The sequence below is a fragment of the Ammodytes marinus genome (assembly GCF_949987685.1).
Source record: "Ammodytes marinus genome assembly, chromosome: 7".
Taxonomy (NCBI): domain Eukaryota; kingdom Metazoa; phylum Chordata; class Actinopteri; order Uranoscopiformes; family Ammodytidae; genus Ammodytes; species Ammodytes marinus.
The window spans coordinates 23,019,059-23,044,972 of NC_137211.1; the positions used below are offsets into that span (position 1 = coordinate 23,019,059).

At 40.5% G+C, this 25,914-nt stretch overlaps 1 protein-coding gene across 1 annotated transcript in view; it reads left to right on the plus strand.

The window, feature by feature from the left end:
- Window positions 1–25,914, plus strand: part of prkcz (protein kinase C, zeta) — a gene marked incomplete at its 5' end in the record, with an annotated part of 96,121 nt that overhangs the window by 61,799 nt on the left and 8,408 nt on the right. Inside the window, 7 exons of the mRNA XM_080031521.1 lie at window positions 6,527–6,624; window positions 7,166–7,252; window positions 9,924–10,059; window positions 10,712–10,799; window positions 10,947–11,066; window positions 15,483–15,562; window positions 19,759–19,848. Of these exons, the coding sequence (XP_079887647.1) occupies window positions 6,527–6,624; window positions 7,166–7,252; window positions 9,924–10,059; window positions 10,712–10,799; window positions 10,947–11,066; window positions 15,483–15,562; window positions 19,759–19,848 (699 nt within the window). The remainder of the gene's footprint in view (window positions 1–6,526; window positions 6,625–7,165; window positions 7,253–9,923; window positions 10,060–10,711; window positions 10,800–10,946; window positions 11,067–15,482; window positions 15,563–19,758; window positions 19,849–25,914) is intronic.

A 25,914-nucleotide genomic window follows, 5' to 3' on the forward strand; every position in this document is an offset into this window, starting at 1 on the left:
CTTTGAACGTCTGTCATCTCAGAATGCCATTTTTGTTTCTTACAAAGCTACAAGGTATGTTGATAACTAGTCTTCATTTTATTATGTTCACCTGACCCAGACAATAAAGACACAGAGTGACACACAGTGGTCACCGTGTGGAGAGAAAAATAGAAGCCACTTTGCTTAATTAATCAATACAACCAAAGAAAACAGCTGGTTAAAGTTGAAGGATACTTTTTCAGAAGCATTTATTAAAAGAAAACAGGAATTAAACGTGACAAAACACAATACTTTATCTGACTAAACAACAGAAAAAGAGGGATTGTGTGTGTGTGTGTGTGTGTGTGTGTGTGTGTGTGTGTGTGTGTGTGTGTGTGTGTGTGTGTGTGTGTGTGTGTGTGTGTGTGTGTGTGTGTGTGTGTGTGTGTATGTGTGCATGCGTGAGTGAGTGTGTGCGTGTGAGAGAGCTTGTGTGAGTCAGAAAGACATTCAGAAAGAAACGTCTCTGTTCTGCCTCCATGGCTGTGTTCGAAAAGCCGTAACGTCCTCCCTCCTACATACTCAACATGTATATACTCCATGCTGTCTACTTAACGATCGATTGTGTATGCGAGGTTCGTCGGACTGCATCAGTTTCCACTAGACATAGAAGCAATAAATATTTTTTTTAAAACCTTCCATGCCTTTTGAAAAGACGCAATGCATTGTGGGGTGGTTGAGTAGGAAAAGTAACCTGTCGATCCATAGACAAAATCTTCCCGGAAGTTAGTACTCAACCGGGCATTTTTCGCCTACCCAAACTCGCATATACAACCGTCACATACTCAAATTGACGTCAAAATGAGTATGAGTAGGACGTTGGTATGGCTTTCCGAACACAGCCCATATATGATCAGTGTGCGCAAGCATGGAAAGGTTGCATAATGATTTTGTACTAACACACGCTGGTGGTGTATCACGCATGTAAACACCTATTGATTTCTGAGTAGACCACATAGAAAAACCATCTAATACCTCAGTTCTATTTCCCAGCTTTAACATGTGTCACTGCTCCAAAAAGGAGCAGGAGCAGGGGTTTAATCACATTAACTCACAGGAGTGTGCTTGACTACTTTGTCTGTCTGCTTGCTTCTGTCCTCTGGTTGTGCTGCGGACATCCAATGACGAGATGTTGTGAGAACAGCCAATGAGCTGACGGCAGACACTATCTTTAATGGTCTGTAAGGCTATGAGGGAAACCTGGTTACAGTGGGTCAAATGTGTTTCATGGATGAGGAGATACATTTTAAATACCTCTTTGGTTCATGTTCCTAGACTAAGGCAGTGGAATCTAAAACCAGTAGTCCTCTTTCTAATTGCTTTGACCTCTCATTCCAAGTGTGAATAATAGAAAGAGCTTTGGGTCTTGGGGGCAGGGATTTAGAACCGCTGGACTGTGTAACGGGTCTAAGAGCAGTAATCAGTGAGGGAAGGATGTATAGGATAAATGTTGGAGAGAACGGGTGGAGAGAGTACAGTGAAAGATGGATGGATGGATGGATGGATGGATGGATGGATGGATGGATGGATGGATGGATGGATGGATGGATGGATGGATGGATGGATGGATGGAAAGCAGTAAGTTGTAAAAGGAAGAAGAAAAGCCGAAAAAGATTGAGTCAGAGACTGGTAGGGATGAGGAAAAAAAGGAATATTTCTGCAAATGACAGAAAAGTGGTGAAGAGCTTATAAATTGGAAAAAGGGCTTAGGAGGCGGAAGCAGGAATAAGTGAGTGGGTGACTCACAGGAGGAGAAGAAGAAATCCAGATAGAACATATTTTTCTGTGATGAATCGCCAGATGAACATGATGTGAAATTCCTTTTTTATTAAGGTCTGCACAACGCTCCTAAAGCAGGAAATATGCAGAGTTACATCCCGTTCACATGTATTATTTATTCTGAATGTAGCAGTGCGGCGCTTCCTTCTTACCACTGGCTAAGTCACATTTCATTCACAAGTGAACAAAAAATACTATACTATGCTCTTAAGGCTCAGTCTACCACAAATGTGTGCCCAAATAAAACAATTTAATGTGTGCTCTACGGATTATCCATCGTAATTAGCGGAATTTATCACTGGGAACCGATGTTGTTGAATTTGATTTAGAACGTGTTATGTCTTGTTTGTTTTATTTATGCCAGAGTCAATTTAAAAATGAAGATTTGTGTTTTACCATGTCGGAACTGTTTATCCATTCGCCCCCACACTCCCTTGCAGTGGATGGAGGCAGTGTCTCTGGCTGTAGCGCAAGTTGTCAGATATGGTTGTTGAGTTAGTTCAGGTTTTTTATTGTTGGTCATCTATAGAGCCAACATTATACCTAACCTTGGTTAAGGTAGCTGCACACAGTCACTCACTGCACCTGACCAACAAATAGTTCCAGTGTTTCAACCTCCTACACCAGTTGTATGTTAACTTTAGTGCGCACACCCTGCTCTGACTCATTATGTGCTGTATCCTCATCCTCAATAGTCATAAACCAGTCATGAAATATTCCAAGCCATACTTTAGTTCTGTTTTATTTTGCACAAACGGTTTCAGGAAAAAAAAATTGAACAGACTTTTAAATTAAATAATTAAAGACATCGTTTTATACGAGAGAGAATATAACAGGTTGGAAAACGGGTCTGAAAAAAGTTGGCCGTGCTGTTTGTTAAATACACCCACTAGATGGCGCTGTTGCTCAACATATAACTCCTTAAAACACACACATCTCTGCTCATGTATCCACACCTATGATCCACACGGAACATCACTGTCCAGAGCAACTGCATCATCCAGCATCTGCACAATTCATCCAACTGAAGTCATGTCGAAAGCTTCATGCATCCACCGCCCTCATCCACTCCTTATCTTGTGTTTTACACACACACACACACACACACTTTATAGTCTAATCCAGTGTTTGAATCCACATTTTCTGTGACGGCCAAAGCACAAAACAAAATCGAGTGCATAAAAGAACATGCAATTTGCCCCAATAAAGAGGATCTGAAGAAATCATGGAAGTCCTCCTAATGTTTTGATTGGACATCCCATTTTCATTAATTCATGGACATTAGTTTAATAATTCATCTCTTTAGTCGTCTAATGCCTGACATCAAAGGAAGCTTGTAAAGAGCTGTGCACAGACAAACCTCTTAAGGAGCCGAAATGACCAACACTAGACGTGTTGCATGCTCTGGATGATTAGACATTCCTCGACTCCACCAGAAGGAATTTGGTATCATATCATGTGCACAATACAATGGTGCTGTTATGAATTAACAATGTTGGAGAACAGCATGGGGCACTCAAAATTTAGACACTTTCTATTGTAGCCCACATAAAATATTTACTATCATCAACTTAATGACACCTTGAATGAGCATAAAACATCCTTGCCTCAGGCTAAGCACACAGCTTTCTATAACTGAGGTGTAAACAATGTGTACTGGAGTATTTCAGTTGTTTGAGCACATTTCTGCTGTTAATAGTCGCTTTGCAAATTCAGATTTTAAAATCCTACCATAAGGTTTATAAAGGATCCGCTGAAGTCCCACATGTTGGTCTTGCTTTTGTTTAGTTTGACTTGTTTCATTCTATTTATATAACTTGTTTTTCTTCTTTATTTTATGAATGTTGACTTTGATTTTGAAGCACTTTGTGATACCTGCTTGAGAAAGGTGATTTATGAATGAATGAACTAAACATTATTTTACTGACATGTGTCGGTAAAATTAACTGAACAATATTATATATAGTGGTTTGACGGCATGATAACTTTTACTTTTGATACTTTAAATAAATTTTTGATTATGTACTTTTACATAAGTAACAGTTTTTTTTTCTTATCATTGAGCATCATTACTATTTGTTGGTATTTGTAACTTTTCATCGCATAGCTGCTGAGGTTTTCTATCGACTTAAACATTACATTGAGCAATTGTCCTAACATGCCATGTAGGGGAGAACAGGGGAATGTGAGCCATCGGGTAATGTGAGACACCCTCTGTATCTAGGCAATGGAACACATTTTTGGTCATGTGAGATATATGTTTTCAAGCCGCTCTCATTTCCCCTTGGCCATGAAAGAGAGGACCTAATGGTGATGTTGTAAGCATGTTTTTTCACAAAAATTTCTTTTTTGTATGTAAAAGTACATTTTCTTGCTGTCAACTTAATCGATTGTTGTGCCAAAGCAAATTGATTCAGGTAGAAAAACTTATATCATACATGTTGATGAACTACCAACATATGAAACCATGTGATGATGATAACTGAAGATTAGCCTGATTTGAGAGGTAGTTTTTTCTCAAATTGTGGCAGTGGGGTAAAGTGAGACAAATGCTGTGGGGTAAAGTGAGACAGTGTCTGTGCCCTCTTTTAATGAATCCATTATATTTGAGGTAGCAAGGAGACTAGTTTGAATAAGACAAAAGACAATGTGGGCTGGAGGAGGTGGGGGTTGATGGTTGAAGGGATAACAGCAAGGGCATGGTTTGGGACGTATGTATGTTGGGGACAGGAGAGTGACCTTTAACACCAATAGACTCTAAGTAATATGTCTTTATTCAATGAATGATCCCAATAAAACAAATGCAGAAAAATATTAATCAAAGACTCAAAAGATGGAAAATGACAGCTGGGTCTAGTCCTGTGTTCTGAGTCCCAGGCTGTTCTAGCTAGTTCTGATTGACCTTTGCTCTGACCCCCAGACACTAGCTGGCTCTAAGGGTCCTGTGTTCTGACCCCCAGACTGTGTTTTAATCTAACTGGTTCTATCTGTCATTTGAATGTTAATTATTGAATATGAATTATATGGTGTATTTGATCAGAGTTACTTTCAAGTGTTTAGAAAATGTTTTTCTTAATTAACCAAACCCCATGATTCTGTTACTCTTCAGACATTAGTTTTGGAATATTTGGTTTTCAAGCTAGCTGTCAGGATTCTAACTTTTACAACATTTGTTGTTATGGTATTTTTTTTAATTTTTTTTTATTATTCTTCCGGACAATTACACACAATACACAATTTTCTCTTTACATATTCATACATATTACTTTGTGTTATCGTCCGAAGGATGGTAGGAGAAGCCAAAGGCTTATCAGGTCCCGCCCCCACTGCCATGAGATTCAGATACACAGATACACAGCTACTGATACAGTTAAAACATAATTTTTTTTAAGAAGATGCATTCCAATACACAGACAATTTTAGGTATCCTTATTCATTGCCAGTGTACAACAGACATGCTTTCCATTTTCCTCTCTGCCTGTGACAATGCAGATAGTGGTATGGCCTTATCCATTTCTTCTCTAGTAGTCTAAACACATCTGCAAAAGTATTCAAAACAGTCAGTCTGTCTGCTGACCTCGGCTGCAGGCCCATAACATGCAGTGTATTTACAAATTCTTCAGTCAGCTTTTTTTTAAGTAAATCAATGTTGGTATCCCCACAGATACATATCTTCTTTTGATTTGCCTTTGAAAGTAATTCTCCCATGTATTCTATAAAGTCTTCCATTTTTGAATCGGGTGTTCTGAATACACACCTGATAATTAACATTTATCTTTCATTTGAATTTCAATAGTCACACATTCCATTAGGTTATAAAGTTTCAGAGTGGAAAAAGTAAGTGGATCAGTTTACCCCCTTGATTTCTCTGGTCTGTCTCAGTTTACCCCATAGCTGGGGTAAACTGAGACACAAGACTACTTTTTTTAAAACAATCATATTCTCACTGACCTTTGTCATGACAAAATTCTGCTAATGCCCTTTTCTAGGAAACATCCTTTATTAATTAATGGGAAATGTGTAAATTTGACTGATAAATCATTTTAGCTCGCTAAGAGGAGAGCAAATGTAAAAAGTGTCTCACATTACCCCGTTCTCCCCTACTGTGCTGAGGGACAAGTAGGTGCCCGCCTGTTCAATATTTGCGTTGTAAAAAATTAAACAAATGCCATTATGAGTGAAGTGGACGGTCACACAGTGTTTGACAATCCCTTGACTTCATTTGTGAATTTGGCACACATTTCGCAGTGTATTTGGAGAGTCACATGCTATGACAAATGTGGATTTCATGGACATTTTCTTCAACGTTGTCCTTCTACATTCCACACTTTCAACACATAAAACTGTCTCTGGGCATCATTTTCCGATGATTAGTCCAGCCTTCATTTTATGCCAATGGCCTAACAGGTGGATCCTTTTCTAAGACATGTTTGGCGTTCATGCTGCGTGATTATCTATTGGCTCAGCATCCAAGGTCCATCCTCAAACTAAACTGGAACAGTTTGATGAGTGTGTGTGTGTGTGTGTGTGTGTGTGTGTGTGTGTGTGTGTGTGTGTGTGTGTGTGTGGATTTTTCTCAAGACTGTCTGCATGTATTGTCTGCTGTATCTCCGCCTGTCTGTTTAACCACAGAGAAAAGTCTATTGATCAGACACATTGATTGTTAATACATGATCTTTTTCCCCCCTTCATGCCTTTTCATGCGTGTCTCTCCTCTTCCCTCCAGGATATTGACTGGGTGCAGACAGAGAAGCATGTGTTTGAGCAGGCGTCCACCAATCCATTCTTAGTAGGCCTCCACTCCTGTTTCCAGACAGAGAGTCGGTAAGAGAGCGATAAGGGCTGACAGTGCATGAGAGCGCATACATACTGTATTTAAAATCAATACGTTTCTCCCACAGCTCACAGTTACCTGACAGCACTGTTCAGTAATATGAAGTATTACATTCTGACAGTGTTCTGTCCTTGACTAAAAGTATAAGGCTGCTGGACTTCATCATTTTATAATTCTAAACGAATCCCAAGGCTATCCCTCTAACAAGTCATGCCTGTGTATCAAAAGCCTGCTATCTTTTGCTGCTTTTTCACGGAACTCTCCTGTCCTAAAACTAAAGCTATTCATACTTTGCTTTCATACTAGCATTTCATAATAAGAGGCAAAGCTTTCAGTTACTGGACCTTCATCAAGAGAATCTATGAAATAAAGGGAAATGTGAAAACCTCCACCTGCAGGCCAAATTATTATGTATTTCTTTATTTTTCACATTTCTAAAAATCTTTCTAGCCTTAAGAAAAGTCTCTTCTTCTTCTAACCAGAAGTCAGTTTTGTGCTGACGGATTATCTCATCCCACTGTGCTTTCCCAGGTTATTTCTGGTGATCGAATATGTGAAAGGCGGCGACATGATGTTCCATATGCAACGACAAAGGAAGCTCCCTGAAGAACATGCAAGGTAAACATCCAGATGTCACAACATCTGTTTTCAAACTAACGCAGCAAGTCCCAGTCCGGATTTGAAGCATTTAGTCTTTAAGTGTGTTACTTCCACAATTACAGACAGTTAAACCCCTAATCTCATCTCAGAGACATGTTGCATGTATCATTTATTTTAACATGTATATAGTGAGAGGACTGTGAGACATGCTGAGGTACTGCGGCTAAGCCTTCAGGAATAGGCTGCATGATAGAAGGGAATAAGAGGTGGGTGGATTTCTGATTGGATTTTGGTTAAGTTGACATGGAGTCAGCAAGCTACGCAGGAAACCTCTACCATGCAACTATTTGGGGTACTCAACTGAGCGGATTTCACCTAATGGTATTATGTCGTGAACAGTGTGTCTGTGTGTGTGTGTGTGTGTGTGTGTGTGGTTTCGGTTCTCTTGGTTGGAACAGACGCCATCAGTTTCCTAATAGCATCTTGTGTTTTGTGATGCAGAACAGCTGGAGTGTGCGTACTTTGTCCATGATGCTTTTACATGCACCTTCTTATACACTCAACAGTGTTACTGCTCCTTACAAATTAAGGTTTGATGGGATGCCTCAGCAAGCTCTTCATTGACGTAGCAACGCTGCCAAAACCCAACTTAACACTTCATCTTTCTCCTACCTCTGAGAAAAATATAATGAGCACCCATAATTCATTGTGCCGCGGTGTACTCACTGGGGCACTCCAACTTGCGGCTCTGATAAATGCCGGATCAAAGGCTGGGTAATTTAGAGAGGCACCGTTTGGGCCCCATTCGGCCCCAGCAATCTGTATTCTGGAGACAGTGGCTGTACGTATGCAAAGCAGCATGTTAATCACTCATAATGATTGTACATATTCATGAGGAAAGCGTATACTCTCTCACAGCGAGCCCTGCCGCATTCCCCCGCGTGGTGTGTGTGTGTGTGTGTGTGTGTGTGTGTGTGTGTGTGTGTGTGTGTGTGTGTGTGTGTGTGTGTGTGTGTGTTGAGGGGGGGTGGGTCTGGTGGGTGGTGGGTGGTGGATGGCACTGCTGATAGGACCCAGCTTCAGTCAGTCTGATGCCTGCATTGAAACAACGGCATACAATGGAAAGCTGTCACAGTAAAAAAAAACCTGGGGGAGCCATGTGGGATTGTTGATTCCTCTGTCAAACATCTCCCCACTATACGGGCTGTCCCTCAGTGTTTGACAATCAGGCAGACAGAGGGACGCTCGTCAGTGTTAATGAAGGCTTATCTCCTAGAGACAGCATACAAGCCACCTACACATGGAGAGGAGACATGCTTCTGACTCGCCGAGAGACGTGGCACTACTAGTAAATCCAATCATGCTCAAAGCAGTAGGGATTTATGGGTAATTTCCTGATATAAATATGCTATAAATATCAAATATGTATATGTATGTAATCACATGCACTGTATTACTATATAAACTCAGGGTGTGCGTATTGATTTAGAAGCTCGTTGACGTTCCACTTAACATTTAACTTAATTAAAGAAAGCCTAAGGCAACATATGCGCCCCATCAAGGCTGCATTTCTCATTACATTTAACAATATAAAACTGGGATACAAGCAACAATTGTGTGGTTCTTGGAGCTTCGTTAGTTGTGGAGTTTCTGTGTGTGCCTGTCTGTCTGTGTGTCTGTCTTTCTGTCTGTCTGTCAGTCTATAAAATATCTTGACATTTCGTCTTGAGGAAAGGGTTCATCTTCTTGGGGCATGAATGTGCTCTCAGTGAGCCCTTTAACAGACATGGACACTGTGACATTGTCTGACTTCTCTATCTGTCAGTAATGGCTTTTTGGCATTCAGACTCGTTCACTGCTCCATAAATACTCTACTCTAACATGATAGGATCGTCATGGATAATGATGCACTAGTGCTCTCAGCATATTTGTCACCTGGGGCATCACAAGAGCATAAAGCCCCCAGTTCTATTCTGACCAAGGACACAGCTACTGGAGAACCGCAGTAAACTTATTTTGCTTATGATACAATACCTTGAAAGGTTTTACGTGAAACCCACTTGAAGCTGCCGTTTCCAACCTTCACGAATCAATGACTGGAACTGAGACACTTTTGAAAGGAAAAGTTGCAGCCATAGAATAAGGCATAAGTCCTTAAGGGGCTTTTGAGAGGACATCTTGGTCATTTGCTGACGGACATTCGGGTCATGTTTCTCACTTGCTTCAGATATGAAGAACATTGACGTTACATGAGAGCCTCTGTTTGTGCCTCTCATCTTTTATCACTACAAATGAGTGACAGAGCTGAGCTGATGATCTATAAAAGAACCCAGATGTGTGGTGAACAACAATTAAGATTTATTTACAGGTTCTCCAAATACTGTTATGTCCATCTGGATACCAATATATTCCATCTGGTGCATGAGAAAAAAACATTGCTAACACGTTTTTTTTCAAGTTAAGACTTAGTTCAATAATTAAAACTAAATTGGCAGCTTATCTCCCTGGTTGTTTTACAAAAAACAATGCAAAATACAAAGGTTTTCAAAGGGGGTTCATGTACATGCTTACAACACAACCTGGGCAGCTACAAGCGGCTAATAGATTTGGTTATTTTCCAGTGTACATGTAGATATCAGTGGCACTAGAAGACAGGTCAAACACATCACTATCTGTATTCCTTTCACAGATTCTATGCTGCTGAGATCTGTATTGCTCTGAACTTCCTGCATGAAAAGGGAATCATCTACCGCGATCTGAAGCTGGACAACGTCCTCCTGGACCATGAAGGACACATCAAGCTCACCGACTACGGCATGTGCAAGGTAAGAGACGTATTGATTTTTCCCCGGTAGACTGTGTGGACTGCTGGCAGGGGGGCTATCAATAATGCAGTGGATGTGTATTGACTGGAGCTGCTAACAGGGCCTCTGTCTTTTTTTTTCTCTTTTTCTCCACCATTCATGTTCTGGCACATATCACATCCTTCACGCTGCACCTCTTTCATCTCTACAACCACTGTTCTCTCGTTTGCACTTATTTCCCTTTCTTCTCATTCTCCATTATTGTCATTCTCATTTTTGCTTTCCTACTTCTTCCACTTTTTCTTCCACTCCTTTTTCTCCTTCTCCTTTTTGTCCTTCTGCTTGTTTTCTTATTTTTTCCTCCTCGTTTTCCCTTTTTCTTTCTCCTCCTGTTTCTCCTTCTTTTTTCTTCCATCATTTTCTTGTTTTTTTCTATTTCTCTATTTCCTTTTCATCCCTCTTCTTTGTTGTTCTTCTCTCTCTTCTTTCATTCTTTTTCATCTCTTGTTTGTATTTTTTCCTTCCTCCATTTCTTCTTTCTTTGTTCATTTCATTCTCTGTCTCTTCATTCTTCTTCTTTTAAATAATGTTTTGCTTCCTTTTCCTCTTATTATTCTTTCGTCTGTCTTCCTTTTCTTGCCTCTTTTTCTCTTCCTTTCCCTTCTTCTCTCAGGAGGGGATCAGACCAGGTGACACCACTAGTACATTCTGTGGAACGCCCAATTACATTGCGCCTGAGATCCTCAGAGGAGAGGACTATGGTGAGAGTCAAATCATGCACCACATCAAGAAGATTTCCCATTAATGAACAAATAGTGATAAGATGGAGTCATTTTCTGTTGCATATGTGAATGAATATCTTGCCTCATTGTTGCCCCCTCCCTCCCCCCCACCCCCTGACCCTCCAGGCTTCAGTGTGGACTGGTGGGCTCTGGGCGTGCTCATGTTTGAGATGATGGCCGGGAGGTCCCCGTTTGACATTATCACCGACAATCCTGACATGAACACAGAGGAGTACCTTTTCCAAGGTGAGGCACAGGGATTTTACAGTACATGGGTTTAGCTCCACACAGAGAGAGTGGAGCAGAGATGAGATCTACTAATTGTTATTTTTCTTCTCAAAATGTTACGAGGCATTGTTCCGTTTAAAAAAAGAAAAGAAAAAACATACTTCATACTACAAAAGCTGTCATAAATTCCCAAATTGTGTTTGGGTCTGAATTATGTGCCTGTACATAAAGGACATTGCCATACACAGGGCCACGCCACAAAAAAGACAAAAAAAAAACTCTTGTTCAATTTGAATTGAAGAAACAAAAGTTATAACAAGAAACAGTTCATTCTGTAATCATTGTACAATTGTGAATGCTGGTATTTTTCAGTGACTGTAGTTCCCAGGAGAGCTAATAAGTGAAAATATTTTTGGTGCTTTTTTTTATTGAGAAAAATCATACTGACGGTATTTATTTATCCTCCTTGGAACAGAGTCCCTGTTTCATCAACAGGAATGTACCCATCCTTCTAACTGCATCCTCTGTGCTTTAATTGGGATTATAGAGGAATGGTGGTAAATCAAATATGAACATTGAGAGCATGTGGCAGGCCGTCGGTGCCATTTAAACAAAAACATGTTAATTTTCAGCCTTTGTGACGCACAACTGATATTTTGACGGTGGGGAAAAAACAGATTCCTTGTAAAGGAATAACAATCAGCTCTGGGCTAGGAAGGATTTGTGTCTGTGTAAATCCAGGCTTAGGTGGTTCTGCTTCATTAAAATGGAGGAATCTCCAGAAAAAGGGGCTAATTTTATTTCTCTCACATGTTAATTAGTTTGTGGTAGTCTCTCAATCTGTTTTGTTTCATTCTTTGACATCTCCTGATATTTGAGGAAACTTGGTGTTATATTTGAATTATTGGGTCTGAAAGCATGGGAGCCTGGTGAGGCCAAGGGAAATAACAGTCGGAGAACACACATTCTTACAGTTTCTCTTGTTCTATTTGCTGCTGATGAACACATTCCTCTTGTGTTTATTTTTCCATTTCCACCTTTGGAATTCTATTATTGCCACATTTTTTCTCTTTAAAAAAAATCCAATTTAGTGATTTGTGTGTTTCAAATTCTGTTGACAGATTACAAGGTCCTGAATAGGTTGAAAAAATGTACCCTCTGGCCAAGTTAACTCTTGGAGGATATAAATGCACGCTGTTCGTTTTTTTTTAATGTCTTAAGGGTAAAAGTATTTACATGAATTTCACCTCCCAAACGTTTGCTGTTACAGTATGTGTGTGAACAAGAAATGGGTTAATATCTAAGAATTGACATAATGATGTACATCTGCATGCATAGCTGCAATGCATATATCCCCCCACCCCTCATGAACTGTGGAAAATCTGGCAGCACATCGTGGCCTCTAATACAGATGAGATTTAGGGTGCATGTGTGGAACAGCTCAGCATATTCTCCATTAGCTTTGCTTCATTTGGCAGCTGATTAAATTGTCATTTGAATTGAGACGGTGCCAAATAACCACACTGAGGCACCTGAAAATACAGCTCTCTGCCTACCGAGTTCCCATATTTTTTTTATATTTGCTTTAATATCTTCTTAATGTGAATACTTTCAACTACATCCCCAATACAAACATTATAATATGTGAAATGAATTATTACTGACTTGTGTTGAGTTTTTGTTGACTGTCAATTAGACCGCTGCAATGACACCTAAAGCGCTAAGATTAAATAAAAAAATAAACAAAAATGCAGAGCACACTGCAGCGCAGTGTGACGTGAGGTGTTGCACTGTGTCGGCCAAACAAATTGCGGTTTTGTTTTTGGTCAAAATGTATCACCCATAGGGGCGCCCTTAGCTCAGTTGGTAGGGCGTCCCCCCCATGGGCCTCGGCCAGCAGCGGACCCGGGTTCAATTCCACCCTGCGGTCGCAATAGTATCCAGCTGCATCCCCGGAGAACAATACTGGGGCGGGGCGAGAGTACTGAGGCGGGGCGGAAGAAAATACAAATACATTTCGAACGTTATTTAGACAAATTATATTGTTTTGGCGATTAAGTTCAGGCATCACAGCTGGGTGGTTACGGTTAGGGCAAGGGGATAGGGAGAGTTTATAATACATATAGATAGAACATTAGATTAGCCACGGTGCTAGCTCCACTCGGCTAACGGAACACCGCGGCGGCCATCTTGAGAAGGTCACGTCAAACAATAAAAAAGACCACAGACCGATAGGCTACTAGCCCCGCCACAGTTCTCCCGCCCCGCCTCAGTACTCCCGCCCCGCCTCAGTATTGTTCTCCGGGGCTGCAGCTAGACTCTACTCCGTGGTCGCTCTCTGCATGTCACTCCCCTCTCTGCCCCATTTCAACTCTGTCTCTACACTATCAATAAAGCATAAAAATGCCAAAAAATTATTTATCACCCATATAACAAGCAGGGCACAACGTATATCAAAACACCCAATGCAAGTTATTAAAGCGGTGAATTAATGCTTTTTAACTTAAGTGAATGTGCCTTCAGAACATACTGTACATGTATGCAACGGCTTTAAAATGATGGTAAAGTGCAGACCCCAAACTCAAATCTTAAACTTAGTAGGATATACCAAGAAGTACCAGGAACTAATAAGATATCCCCTCTATGTAATATCGCAGTGGCAACGCAAACACCACAAAGTCAACCTTTTCAGAGGTGCAAAGCAAACACAAATTGCCCGTGTGATGATTACAGCCTCAGGGTTGGAGGAACCTCTACAATATATCTGATCCTTACTAGTTTGCATTTGTGTTTCCTCTCACCATCTGGTACCGTTACATAGCACAGCCCCCGTACCTCCTCCTCCCTCTGTCATACTGCCCACCCACACAGTCCACTATAGCAGAGATTCCTCCATACTACAGTGTGACGCATTATGTCTCTGCTGTGACTGTCAGCGGCTTAGCGCGGTACCACGGCTAGCATCTGCCACCAGCACCATCCTCCTGGCGGTGGTACCGGTAGAAGCAGCAGGCTCCTGGATCGATGCCTGCCAATGGAAAACCAAACCCATCCACCACAGGAGCCACCCAGCCATATGCCACCTAGCTAGACCCTGTGCCAGACCTGTGCTTTGGGTATCAGCATCCACCACATGCCAACTCCAAAGCTTTAGACAGGCAGACAGACTGCTGGCCAACATTCAATTCAGTCGGGAGGGGGGGCAACCAGCAACAAGGTGGAATTCCCGTTAAAACATGGTGTAATGCTAACGCCGGTTTTAAAATGACCACTGAGCGTCAGACATCATTCTTGTTCTCGGAGAAAAAAAAGAGAATTAACTTAGAGTCCACTACCTAGCTTTTGCCAGAGCTTTCAAACATATCTCGAAGGCCTCAAAAGACTAATACTGCAGTATATCTGTAGTAAGCTAAAATTGGCCGATAGCAACTGACTGCCTTCTCATGAATATCCAATAACTAGCTTGAATTATGTAGCACCGCAGAGTTGTTACTCATGCTTTGCTGTTTGGGGTGTAATTTCCCTCATAAATAGTTTTTTGATAGAATCACAACATGATGAAGTTGGATATTGTGCTCTTCCATAATAATGGTATTTAACGTCCTTGATTTGGACCTGATACTTCTTCAGAAATCCTACTTTAATTATTTCTTTATTAAAAAACAAAGCTGTCCTTTACTGCTTTCTCTAAAGGGGTTTCAAGTGGATTCTGGCCTTAATAGGAACTAATAAATTACTTTTGAATTACCTGCAACCTGCAAAGCATACAGAGTTGGGGAACCATTTACCCAGCAGATCTTCCTCACAGCATTAAGCTCCACCACATAGAAGAAGGGGGCTGCCTGTAGAATACAATACAATACAACTTTATTTTGCACCAGAGTAGAAAATATGCCTTTGGCTAACTTTAGCTTTAAGAGCGGCATAAGATCAGGTCAAATATAAAACATAAATTTTTCATTTTCATTTTTTTGGCAGAGTTGCCTGTTATTATATTCTGAAACATTACATTTTGATTGGGAATAACTAAGACCGTAAGAGAAGACTCTACGGTCACATCACCTTGAGCTGTGATTGTAAGAAGAAAATAAGAAAAAAAACTCATGAATGTGAAGCAGCACTTAATCCTTGGACTTGTGTTTTCAGGGGAAAACTATTTTTCGATGTGTTTTTGTTCTCGTTAGCGTGACATTGTTGGGCCGTGGGAGTCTCAAGGCTGTATGTAGACCATCAACAGTGAGAGAGAGAAAACTACAGAACAGTGTCCCTCTGTACTGTGCCTCCTCCCTTCCTCTGACTCCCAGGCAGCAGACATGGTCACCCACAGGCAGGTTGGACCGTGAATCATCCTCCTCCTCCCTATACTCACGATTGTCCGTTTCTTTTTTCTCTCCCTCTCTTTTTTTGTTGTCGTCCTTCTCTTTTTGCCAACAGTTATTCTTGAGAAGCCCATTCGCATCCCAAGGTCTCTGTCAGTGAAAGCTGCCAGCGTGCTCAAGGGCTTTCTAAACAAGGTGAGAGCAGTCCCCTCCCAACCCCCTTCTCATCTCTCTCTCTCTCTCTCTCGCTCTGTGTGTGTGTGTGTGTGTGTGTGTGTGTGTGTGTGTGTGTGTGTGTGTGTGTAGGTGTGTGTGTGTGTGTGTGTGTGTGTGTGTGTGTGTGTGTGTTTAGGATGAAATACTTGGGGCTGTGGACGGCTAGGGGAGGCCTATTTACTGTATGCGACACACTGTTAAAGAAAGTGTTTCTCTGTGTTACAAAATAGTGAAACTTCATTGATACATTCATTTTCTGAGAAAGATATAGCAGAATTAGGATCAGGGCTGTACGCTTATTTTTTAAAGTCGTAGCACTGGTGCTAGCAAGCAAAAAAATTCAGTAGCACAAAAATAAATTTGGTAGCACACAAAGTATGATCGAAAATTTGCATGACCCTAACCCTTGCATTTCGCTCTACTTACCTTTGAGCATGTCATCTTGGTTTTATTTGAGATTCTCAATGAATATCCTAGTGTGTGCAGTAATAATTATAGAAGAATGAATAGCAGTGTTTCCCCTAGAATTGTTTTTAGGCCCGGTGGTAAAAGCTGATAAAGAGTATGCGCGCGGCGTGCGTACCAAATTTGTAGTAGAAATTGACCAAAACTAACTGTATTATGGATGAGCCTCTTTTGACAGCCCGCTACAAATCAGGGCATAGGGTTATGCCTTAACATTCGGTACGTTTGTACATTTTGTGTTTCCCTCAGGATTTTTTGAGACTGCTGGGGGAGAATGGACCTTCTAGTGGGGTCTTGGGGCATGCCCCTGCGGAAGAAAACCTTTACCTTTTTAAAGTTAAATGCATCAAACTGGTGCACTTTGAGAAGCTAAATCTGATTTTATTTTTTTTGCTCTGTAAACAGCTGTCATATGTCCTGCCTAAAACAATTTTATGGAATAATTTGGAGACACAAGCCATATAAACTATTGAAGAAAAACACATAGATATGAAAATAAAATACAATAAACACGAAGACCTAATATAGACAGGTATATCCTGTCTAGTATTAATTTCTGGAATAATCTGGATCATGAAACATTTTCTTTAATTTATCAAATATTAATTTAAAATAAATGAATTAACCTAGGCTACACATCATGATTAGCCTATCAATCAAAATGTGTGCAAAATAAGCAACATTTTGTATTCTGACCCATTATATTTCATGTAGCCTAGTTCTCAATTTAAAACATAAAAATAAAGTAGCATTGAAAATACCAAAAAATAAAGCTTGTAGGGCTACTATAGCCTGCTGTTTTCAAGATAACTTGCTGCGCTGTCTCAGCTGTTGATACAGATTGGTTGCCATGGCGACGTAGCAACTTTAACTTTCTAAGTTTTGCTCATCACTTTTTCCTGTTCAACTCCCTGTTACTGAGTCCTAAATATCTCCAGTGTAGCCATATGCCATGGACCTATAAAGGAAGGTTCTTTCTCGTCAGTTTCCCTGTTTGACATGTGCGCTCCGAATGCACACGTGCATCGCGCAGCGTAGCGCAGACAATAAAAAAAAAAAAAAAAAAAAAAGATTAATATTTTTTTTTTTTTTTTTTTTTTTTTACTTTTTTTTTTTTTTTTTTTGGGCAGCTGTTGGCCTGGCGGGGGGTCCCGTTGGCCTGGCGGGACCCCCCGCTGGTAGGGGAAACACTGAATAGGGGTGCACTGATTGGAATTTAGACAAAAGAGTCTAACCTGCCAATGGCAATTTGTTTGCTGATTCAGAATTATTTCCCCCAATAGAACTATAAAAATAATGTCTATATCTATATATTTTTTAAATAAAAATATAATTATTATAGTAGGCTAATAATAACAAACATTTTTAGAACATTTCATTCTTTTAATGAAAACCAAACTTTAAAACATTGAACATAATAGCCTATTAAATAAATTAGTAAACATATTTTTACAATTTAGGCCAAGTTAAATAGGTTGTGTCAAACTTTGTTTAAATAGACTACTGTTGACTGCTCTCTGCAGCTGAAGCAGTTGATGTTCTTGCTAGCGCACTGCAGGGCTGTGAAGCGCTAACTTCCTGTTCTTACCTGCTTCAAAATAAAAGTCAACTCGCATTTGGCTAGTAACAGGCTTTTATTGTGAAGGGGCACAGGAAATGTTCCGTTTCCACACGCGCTAACTTAACTGCGTTAAGAGCCGTGTCCTTCCGGTTTTTACCGTTGGTGAAGTTAGACGCTATAATCGCCGAGCACAGATCCCGAGCACACATCTTTCACCAGCCAAAGTGGAGGGTAGACTTAATAACTTACTCGCCTAAGACTACATTCACCCGCATTTGGCGAGTGTTAATGTAGAGCCCTCTAAGCAGTGTTGTGCATCACTCCTCTGTGTTTCAAAGACAGCCTCTCCTCATTAGCACTCGTGCGAGAGGAATTGTATTCATCATCGCACGTGATCAATTTCAGTGGCAAATGCGATCAAAACTGTCGCACTGTACAGCCCTGATTAGGATCCAAGTGAAATGCACACTATACTGTAAATAAATTCATGACAGTATTTTTGCACGTTTCAGCCATATACAGTCAATACAGAGTTTCTCGAACTAGGGGTCAGGACCCATTTTGGGTCACTTGACAAACATTTTGTTTAATATATTTGTAATTAAAATAGCAAATGGACAAGATGAAATGTTTTACTTATTTTAAAGGAGCTGTAAGTGGAACGGTTCTTTTAGCTAACTTCCTGTCAGTTAGCAGTCCCCTCGCTCGTCCCTACGTCACCACATTAATGCACTGCGGTCTTCGAGCAGCAAGTTATCTAGCATCATGTCAGATCCATAAGTGTGATAAAACATGATAAAAACCATCAAGACATTGGGAAGGATTTTTACCTGCTCCGACATTGTAGGCGCATAAACATTCACCCATGTGTCGCTCTGGCGTGCACCGGCAGTGAGACCATGAGTGAGACGGGTGCGGACGGGTGTCAGTTTGTAGCGTTCTCTATTGTGATTGGATAAAATTTCGGGATACTACATAAAGTTTAATTGCTTATTACATGCAGAGCAGTTGACTAAGAGATTGGCTTTATGAAACGTGCACATCGTGTAAGTGATTACTGTATGAATAAAGAGCGATTTAACACTTATATTAATATAAATAAACCGCTTACTTCACCTTTAAGACAAACGTGAATTGTTCATATAACGTTTTCTCAGAAAAGGTTGAGAGTATCTAGCCAAATGAATACATCACAATTATTATGATTGTGATTATTTTGGATTTCAAAGCATGCATTACATTTTTTTATCAACCCTCCACCCTCGGCTTTACTTTCGCACGCTGCAGTACAAACACTTGAAGAGGCTTCAGAACAATCTGCTTTAAAAAAACTAAAACAATAATAAATTATTAATGGAGAAGCAGTGCAGACATTTCACAAATTCTTCACCATGAACAGACAAAATGTTGTTTATTTTGCCTCAATCCCAAATGTACTGTCCTTCCCCATATACTCATTAAAGCCCCACATTTGAATACATCTGCTGCTCAAAATATGTTTTCTCTCATTTGTTTAATGAAAACTAGCATGAAGAAATATAAGAAAAATATATGAAAAAAAATCAATGAAACCCTGGAAATGCACATTTTGGTAAAGGCTTAGCAGCAAAAATCTAATTAAATAAACTTATAAGAAAACATTTTGAATGTACGTTTGTTACACATGAGTTAGACAGATTGTTCTGTTTTCCCTTTTCCTAAAGTGTGTTTATGCATTTCAGCCCCTGGTTACACATCTTAGTCTTTGCATCTTCTGTTCTTGCCAAGAGCCTTGTTGCTTCTCACATGGACGTTTGCCTCTGTAAGATATCACCATAATTGTTGTGATGAAAAGAGTAAAGTCCCAAGTTAAGCAGTTAGAGGGGTTTGTATGTGCGCGCATGATGAAACATGCAATGTTTGAAAAACACAATTGCCTCATCCCTGAGGAGCTGTACAACATCTGAAATATAATAAGCCAAATACTATCTTATGGCCAACTCCCCCCTGGACTTGATTAGTCCACATAAAGTAGAATTAACCTGACAGGGAGCCTGCATTTTCTACCTCTGGATGTAAACTTATAAAAGAATAGTCTTATAAAAGAATAATCTTCTCACGTTGCTATGACGTAGTTGCCCCTGCTTACCAGCTGTGTTGGTCTCAACAGGATCCCAAGGAGCGGCTGGGTTGCCAGGTCCAGACGGGCTTCACAGATATCAAGGCACACACATTCTTCCGCAGTATAGACTGGGACCAGGTAAGAGCTGACTGAGCGACCGACATTGCTTGGTATTATTAAATCAGACACTATTCCCCTCACCCTCTTGGTGTGATTCATTTGGGCAGATTTGAACACAATCCATACATAGCATTCGTACTCTGGCTCAAAGCACGCTGATGAAGTGGTCTGAACAAATAAATTCTGGAGGAGTATCTCGATGGGAATGTGCTCAAACTACAGGAGGTACTCTAACTCTGCAGGTTTGAGTTAATTGGTTCCTGTGACCAGGTCAACTTTGCATGGGATGCATTTTGATTCTCATGTATCTGTATGAAAAGAAATTGAACCAAGTGGGAAATGCAATAAGTTTACCAACTCATTCACCAATCTGGACCGGAGCAGACCCAACTGTTTGCTAAAAAGAATAAAAAGGGAAAGAACGGGGTTGCACCCTTCAGATAATTATCAAAGACTCATTTCAAAGAGATAAACAAGGAGGTGGAAAGTGGTTCTCAATATAGCACTGGGGGTAGCAGCTCTTCATTGTTGGGATCAGGGTGCGTGTTGTTGCCTCTTGACAGACAGCAGCTGACAGCTGATCTGGGGTTTGACTCTACAACCTGTCAACTCACTCACCACTCCTGTACAACAACAAAGAGGGAATAAACACTGCACACCCACAGTTAGTGCCAATCAGCTGAGAGAACAGTGCACAGCTCTCATTATACATTCTGATAGTATGTGTGTGTACTGTACATATCAGGAGCTTCCACAACACAAGAGTACACACCCTCCTATTTAAAGCACATGAGTGAGGTGGAGCCCTTTGTGTACATGTCTATGCAAGAAAATGATTGATGTAGTTTTAGACACTGTGTGTAAACTACTGCTGTGCTCGGTGATGTGCCTCCTCCACTCTGTGGAGCAACAAGGCAAATAAAAGTGAATTCCTAATCACACAAATACAACTGAAATATTAGCACTGGATGTGTGTGTCGAGGCTGATGGCGTAGAGGGGAAAACACTTGGTCCAAAGACTCCTAATGTCTTAATCCGAGGCACTTTACGTGCGTTCCCATTTTACTTTTTATTTTTGTAATTTTTTGGCAAAGAAACTTACCGCCGCCTCAGGGTCTTTGTCATCATAGTGATGGGCTGCCTCGTTTTTGAAAGACGTGTCTTAGCATCAATCTCAATGTCAAACTGTTGCATCTCTATTTTTGTCAGTGCAGCTGCTTCATGTCACAGAATTGACAGCTTTTTTTTTTTTGTTTTTTTTTTACTCCTATGTAACATTTTCACTAGACCAACAAAGCAGAACAGGTAGACAAATATACTTAGCATTTCGGTGGCTTTGATATTACGAGTAATTATACCTAATTATGTACAGCTTGCATTCATTCAAGTTGGAACAAGACATTTACAACAAGTTTGTGCAGTTCAGAAAGTGTGGTCGATCTCACTCGTATGAGCGAACCTCAGATTAAAGTAAGAGTGTTTTTGTGCAGGAACTTACATGAAGAGAAATTCAACTTTATATCATGAAAACACTACCAAAAATCCATCGCGTGGTTAAGTATTACTCTAAATGTCAAGTAACTACTGCACTTTTATCAGATGTCCAGTTAATCACTTAATCATATCCAACTATCATAAATATGTATAGTCAAAATCCAGATGAGCTTCACTTAGAATCTATTCCTCAGTCATAATATGATAATATCAAAAATATCCTAATTAACAGCTATGATTCAAATTCATGTATTTTAATCCAAAAACTCCTTATTTCATTAATTCTGATTAGTTTTGCAGAACATGAAACACACTGGTTTCCAGTTTGCAATTACACCATAAAAGCACCTTTTAATATGTTACTTTATCAAACATTAGGGCGAATGCTAATTTAGGCCGAATCGAGGCCAATTCTCTTCTCTCGTTGTTGCTGTGTGTGTGTCTCTCTCTCTTGGGACAATTAGGCGGGGTGGCAGGTAGTACGGCGGCATAAAAGAGGAGAAAAAAAAACAATTGTCAGATTGTGTTAATGAATGCTGCCGCGGTGTCTGTGAAGTACACACCAAAGGCAACCGGGGGAAAGATATCAAAGTGCAGAGGAACCCTGAGCCCAGCGACAAAGCTCTCATGTAGCGCACAGGGAAAACAAGTTGACAAAGCTGTGAGAGGTGGAGAAGCGCCGCTCTCTGCCCTCAAACTAGAAACCTGTCTCCAGTCCTGACAGGCCCTGGCACGCCGCTCCTGTTGTTACCCTCTCGTATTAATATTCATCAGACGGCTCTCCCGAGGGAGCGCTGAGCTTTCTCTCTCTCTGAAGAGATGACACATTTTGAATATCATTTACCTGCCGTCCTCTTTCATGCCCTCGCCAAATCCACACTTCTTCACTGCCAGAGAACTGTCAGCTTGATAAATGTTGAGGAGAAATGTATAATTTGAAGCCAATAGAACTGCATTTCACTATAGTGAGTTCTTTATAAATGTACACTGAGATCACATTCAGGCAAACAATCAATCCACTTTAATGCATGTTGAGGGTGCATCTTTGTCTTACCTTTAAACCGATAATTTTTTTTACTCTAACTTGCTGTCTGGTTCAATATTAACATGAGAGGTTGGCAACATACTTCCAAAAAATTATTAACTGGCATTTTAGTACGAGCTAGGGATGAATAAAAAGTTTGTGGCTTTGACAGCCACAGTGTTGGAGGAACTCAAAAATTCTATCACAGCCTGGTTTACATCCCAGCACAGTTGCCTGTAAATGGACAACTGAGTGCCACCAGATGTGTGGTCAGGCCTATTGTTGCTGGAGCAGATCTCATCTCTGAAGAGTTCATTTACCTTTGAATTACATATATATTTTTTAATTTGCATCAAGTATTTCGCCAGGTAATGCCTACTATTTGTTTTTTTTACGTTCTTTCATAATGAAGTACAGATATAAAATTTATCGAAAAAAGTGTGCTGTGGAATCCAAACAAGTAAAATTGTTTTATAATATGCTGTAAAACACATAGATGTCTGCTTGGAAATGTGTCTGCAGCTGTATGCAGTGGACACAAGGGCTTACTCTAGCAGTTAACTGTGTTCACTTAATATTATAAGTCACAATTCCAAAACATTAGAAATCACAGAAGGGAATGAAAATACACAGCAAAGGATAAATGTAATGCAGGGATACAAGATTTATTTTATTATTTCACTCTGCCAGAAACTAAAGTGGATTCACCCTCCAGCTGCTTCAGATATCATTTCCCGTAATGGCCATGAGGCGAAAGATTCATAGACCCACTACACTGTAAGATATGAAGGACACCAATTCAGCCAAAGCTCGTCTTTAACAGCAGGTAGAATTGGCGCAGTCATAAGTCAATAGTCTTGGTAGTCAAGAGCCGCGTTTCCACCGCAGGAAGTAGTTCCCGGAATCAGCACTGCGTGTTTGCAGTGCTGAATAATTCTGATTGGTCAAGTTGCCTGCACGTAGCGTTTCACCCACGATGTTCAAATCTCCGCTTAGCGAGCGTCTCATTTCCTGGTTTTAATTTAATCCATTTGCGATAGTTTGCTTTGTAATAAAAAGCGAACAGCAACAGCACAACATGAGCGTCCTCCGTACTATCACCCACACATCATGCATCTGCTGCGCTTGTGTTTGCCTTTCTTTTCTTCTTTTTTCTCTGCGAACGTGTTAAGATTATAGCAGCCATTCGTGGTCGAGGAGTTCCTCGAACTCAAAGTTCCTGGAAGTTTTGATGGAAATACGACTATGTAAGTTTTCTGGCTGGTTTGTTCACGACCAATCTGATTGTCTGAATTAAGATCCCAGTCACTTCAAGTTAAACATGCCGCATTGTGTTCAGACTTGCAGTTTTTGCAGTGCATTGAAAGTCAGCCCATTGTACATTGAAGTTAGCAGCGTACGTAGGAATCAGTATGAAGTTCACTTCAACCATTCAAACTAGCAGTGAAATGAAGGCCTCTGTAACGTTAATACCCTAATTCAATAGCCACACGAAGTGTAAGATCCAGTGTGTGTGTGTGTGTGTGTGTGTGTCACATTGCTTCACAGCTGTTGACTGTTTGTCTCCAGTCACATTAACGGCTGCCTCAGATCAGGCTGATTGTCACATCGTCCTATCCCGTCCTGATAGCGTTGATGCCATATTCTGACGGGTGCTGTGATCTGAGGACCCATGGATTGCCTGTATAGACCTGGCGCTCAATTCCCTCTTTCATGTGCCCCTCTGGCCTCAGGGGCACAACTTTCAATGTGTGTGTGTGTGGGGGGGGGGTGTACTTGTACAGGCATATTTATGGGGACCAGTATTAGCTCTTATCCATCGGAATGAGGACATTTTTTTTAGAGTGAGGAGAGTTTTTGCCTGGTCTTCACTTCTTCAAAGGCCTGTTCGAGGGTTAAGACTGGGTTTTAAGGTAGAGTTAGGAAAAGGTTAGCGTTAGTATGACGGTTGGGGTTAGGTATTTAGTTCTGATGGTTATGGTTAGGGTAAGGGGCTAGGGAATGCATTATATCAATGAATTGTGAGTCCTCAAAAAGACAGAAGAGAAGTACAAGAATGTGTGTGTGTGTTTGCGCGCAAAGGTCCTGTGCTCTTTCCTGGCCTTCCGTGTGCCTCATTACCATCACACAGAGCCTCAGTCCACCCGACAACACATCAGAGAGACTGGGGAAAGAAGGAGGAGAGAGGAGAGGGATGTGAAAAAAGTTAAAAAATTGACAATGTGTAGGACTGAAGAGAAAGATGGAGACAAAGGGATGTGAGGGGGTGAAACTGACAGAGGAGTGTATTGTACGTAGGTGCTGAAAAGAAATTAGCAGAGAAAGAGAGATAGAGAGAGAGTCAGATTGGGAAAGGTGGGCCCATGTGATGGGGAGGAAGATATACAAGGAGAAAAAGTCAGTTGTTTTGTGTTGTGTTTGTTTGAAGCTGTTTCTCACAAAGTGCTTTGAACCAATAACGCTAATTAACCATAGAAACTGCTGCGAAAACAAGCAGGAGAACTAGGACTTTTGAGAGAGCAAAACACACACACACACACGCACACACACACACACACACACACACACACACACACACACACACACACACACACACACACACACACACACACACACAAACTCCAAGGAAACAGACAGACAAATAAGGAGTAGCATTGGAGTGTGGAACACATTCCTCAACAGTATCCATGCCTAGAATATAAAATATTTTGTCTTTCAGTGACAAAAAAGGTTTTAGATTGTGGTCATGGTTAAAAGAAACCTGTTATATTTTGCCCTCGATCTCATCCTATTTTTATTTGCAGTCAATGCAGCCTCAAAATATAGCTACCACATAATGTTTTTCTCTCCTCTATTAGAAATACATTTTCACATTAAACGGTAAGCCGCTTAAGGAAAATGTAACCCTCTAATACACAGTAGGCTTCACTAGTAAGTTTTATAGATGGTAGGGATCTCAGAAAAATGTGTTAGTAACAATACTCAAGTATTGATGAGTGCTGCTGTATAACAAAATGTATACGTACTGTCTATCATGCCTGTTGATTTTCAGTTATGTTTACTTCCAGCAGAATCACGCAGTGCAGAGAGTTTGACAGCCAGGCATAGGCACAAGGCACTTGTTTGCACACAAACATCAAGCTGCTGTCTTATTTGTGGGCTGGCCACACCCGCGCACAAAAAGAAAAACACACACACACAAACTTGCAACTACTGAGAGCAGCTGTTTTTTGACATAGGGTAAATAACAGCAGCTTTCAAATTACTGTTCGCTGTAATGGAACATTCCGATGAGATTTTACTTTGCACGGATCTTCATTATTGTGCTGTTATTCTAATAACTCCCAATTCATGCAGGGAACTGTTGCCTTTCTCAGCTCTGGAAAATATACTATGAAAATACGATTCTGTTAATTCTTTTAATTAAAATTATGGAACTAAAAGCTGAACATTATCCATCAAACAAAAACATATTTATTTAGCTCTATTATAAGCTTTCCCTACTACTACCTCAAACCAGGTTTCTAAAAAGTAGTACTTACTTAGGTTGAAGGAGAACAAAATGG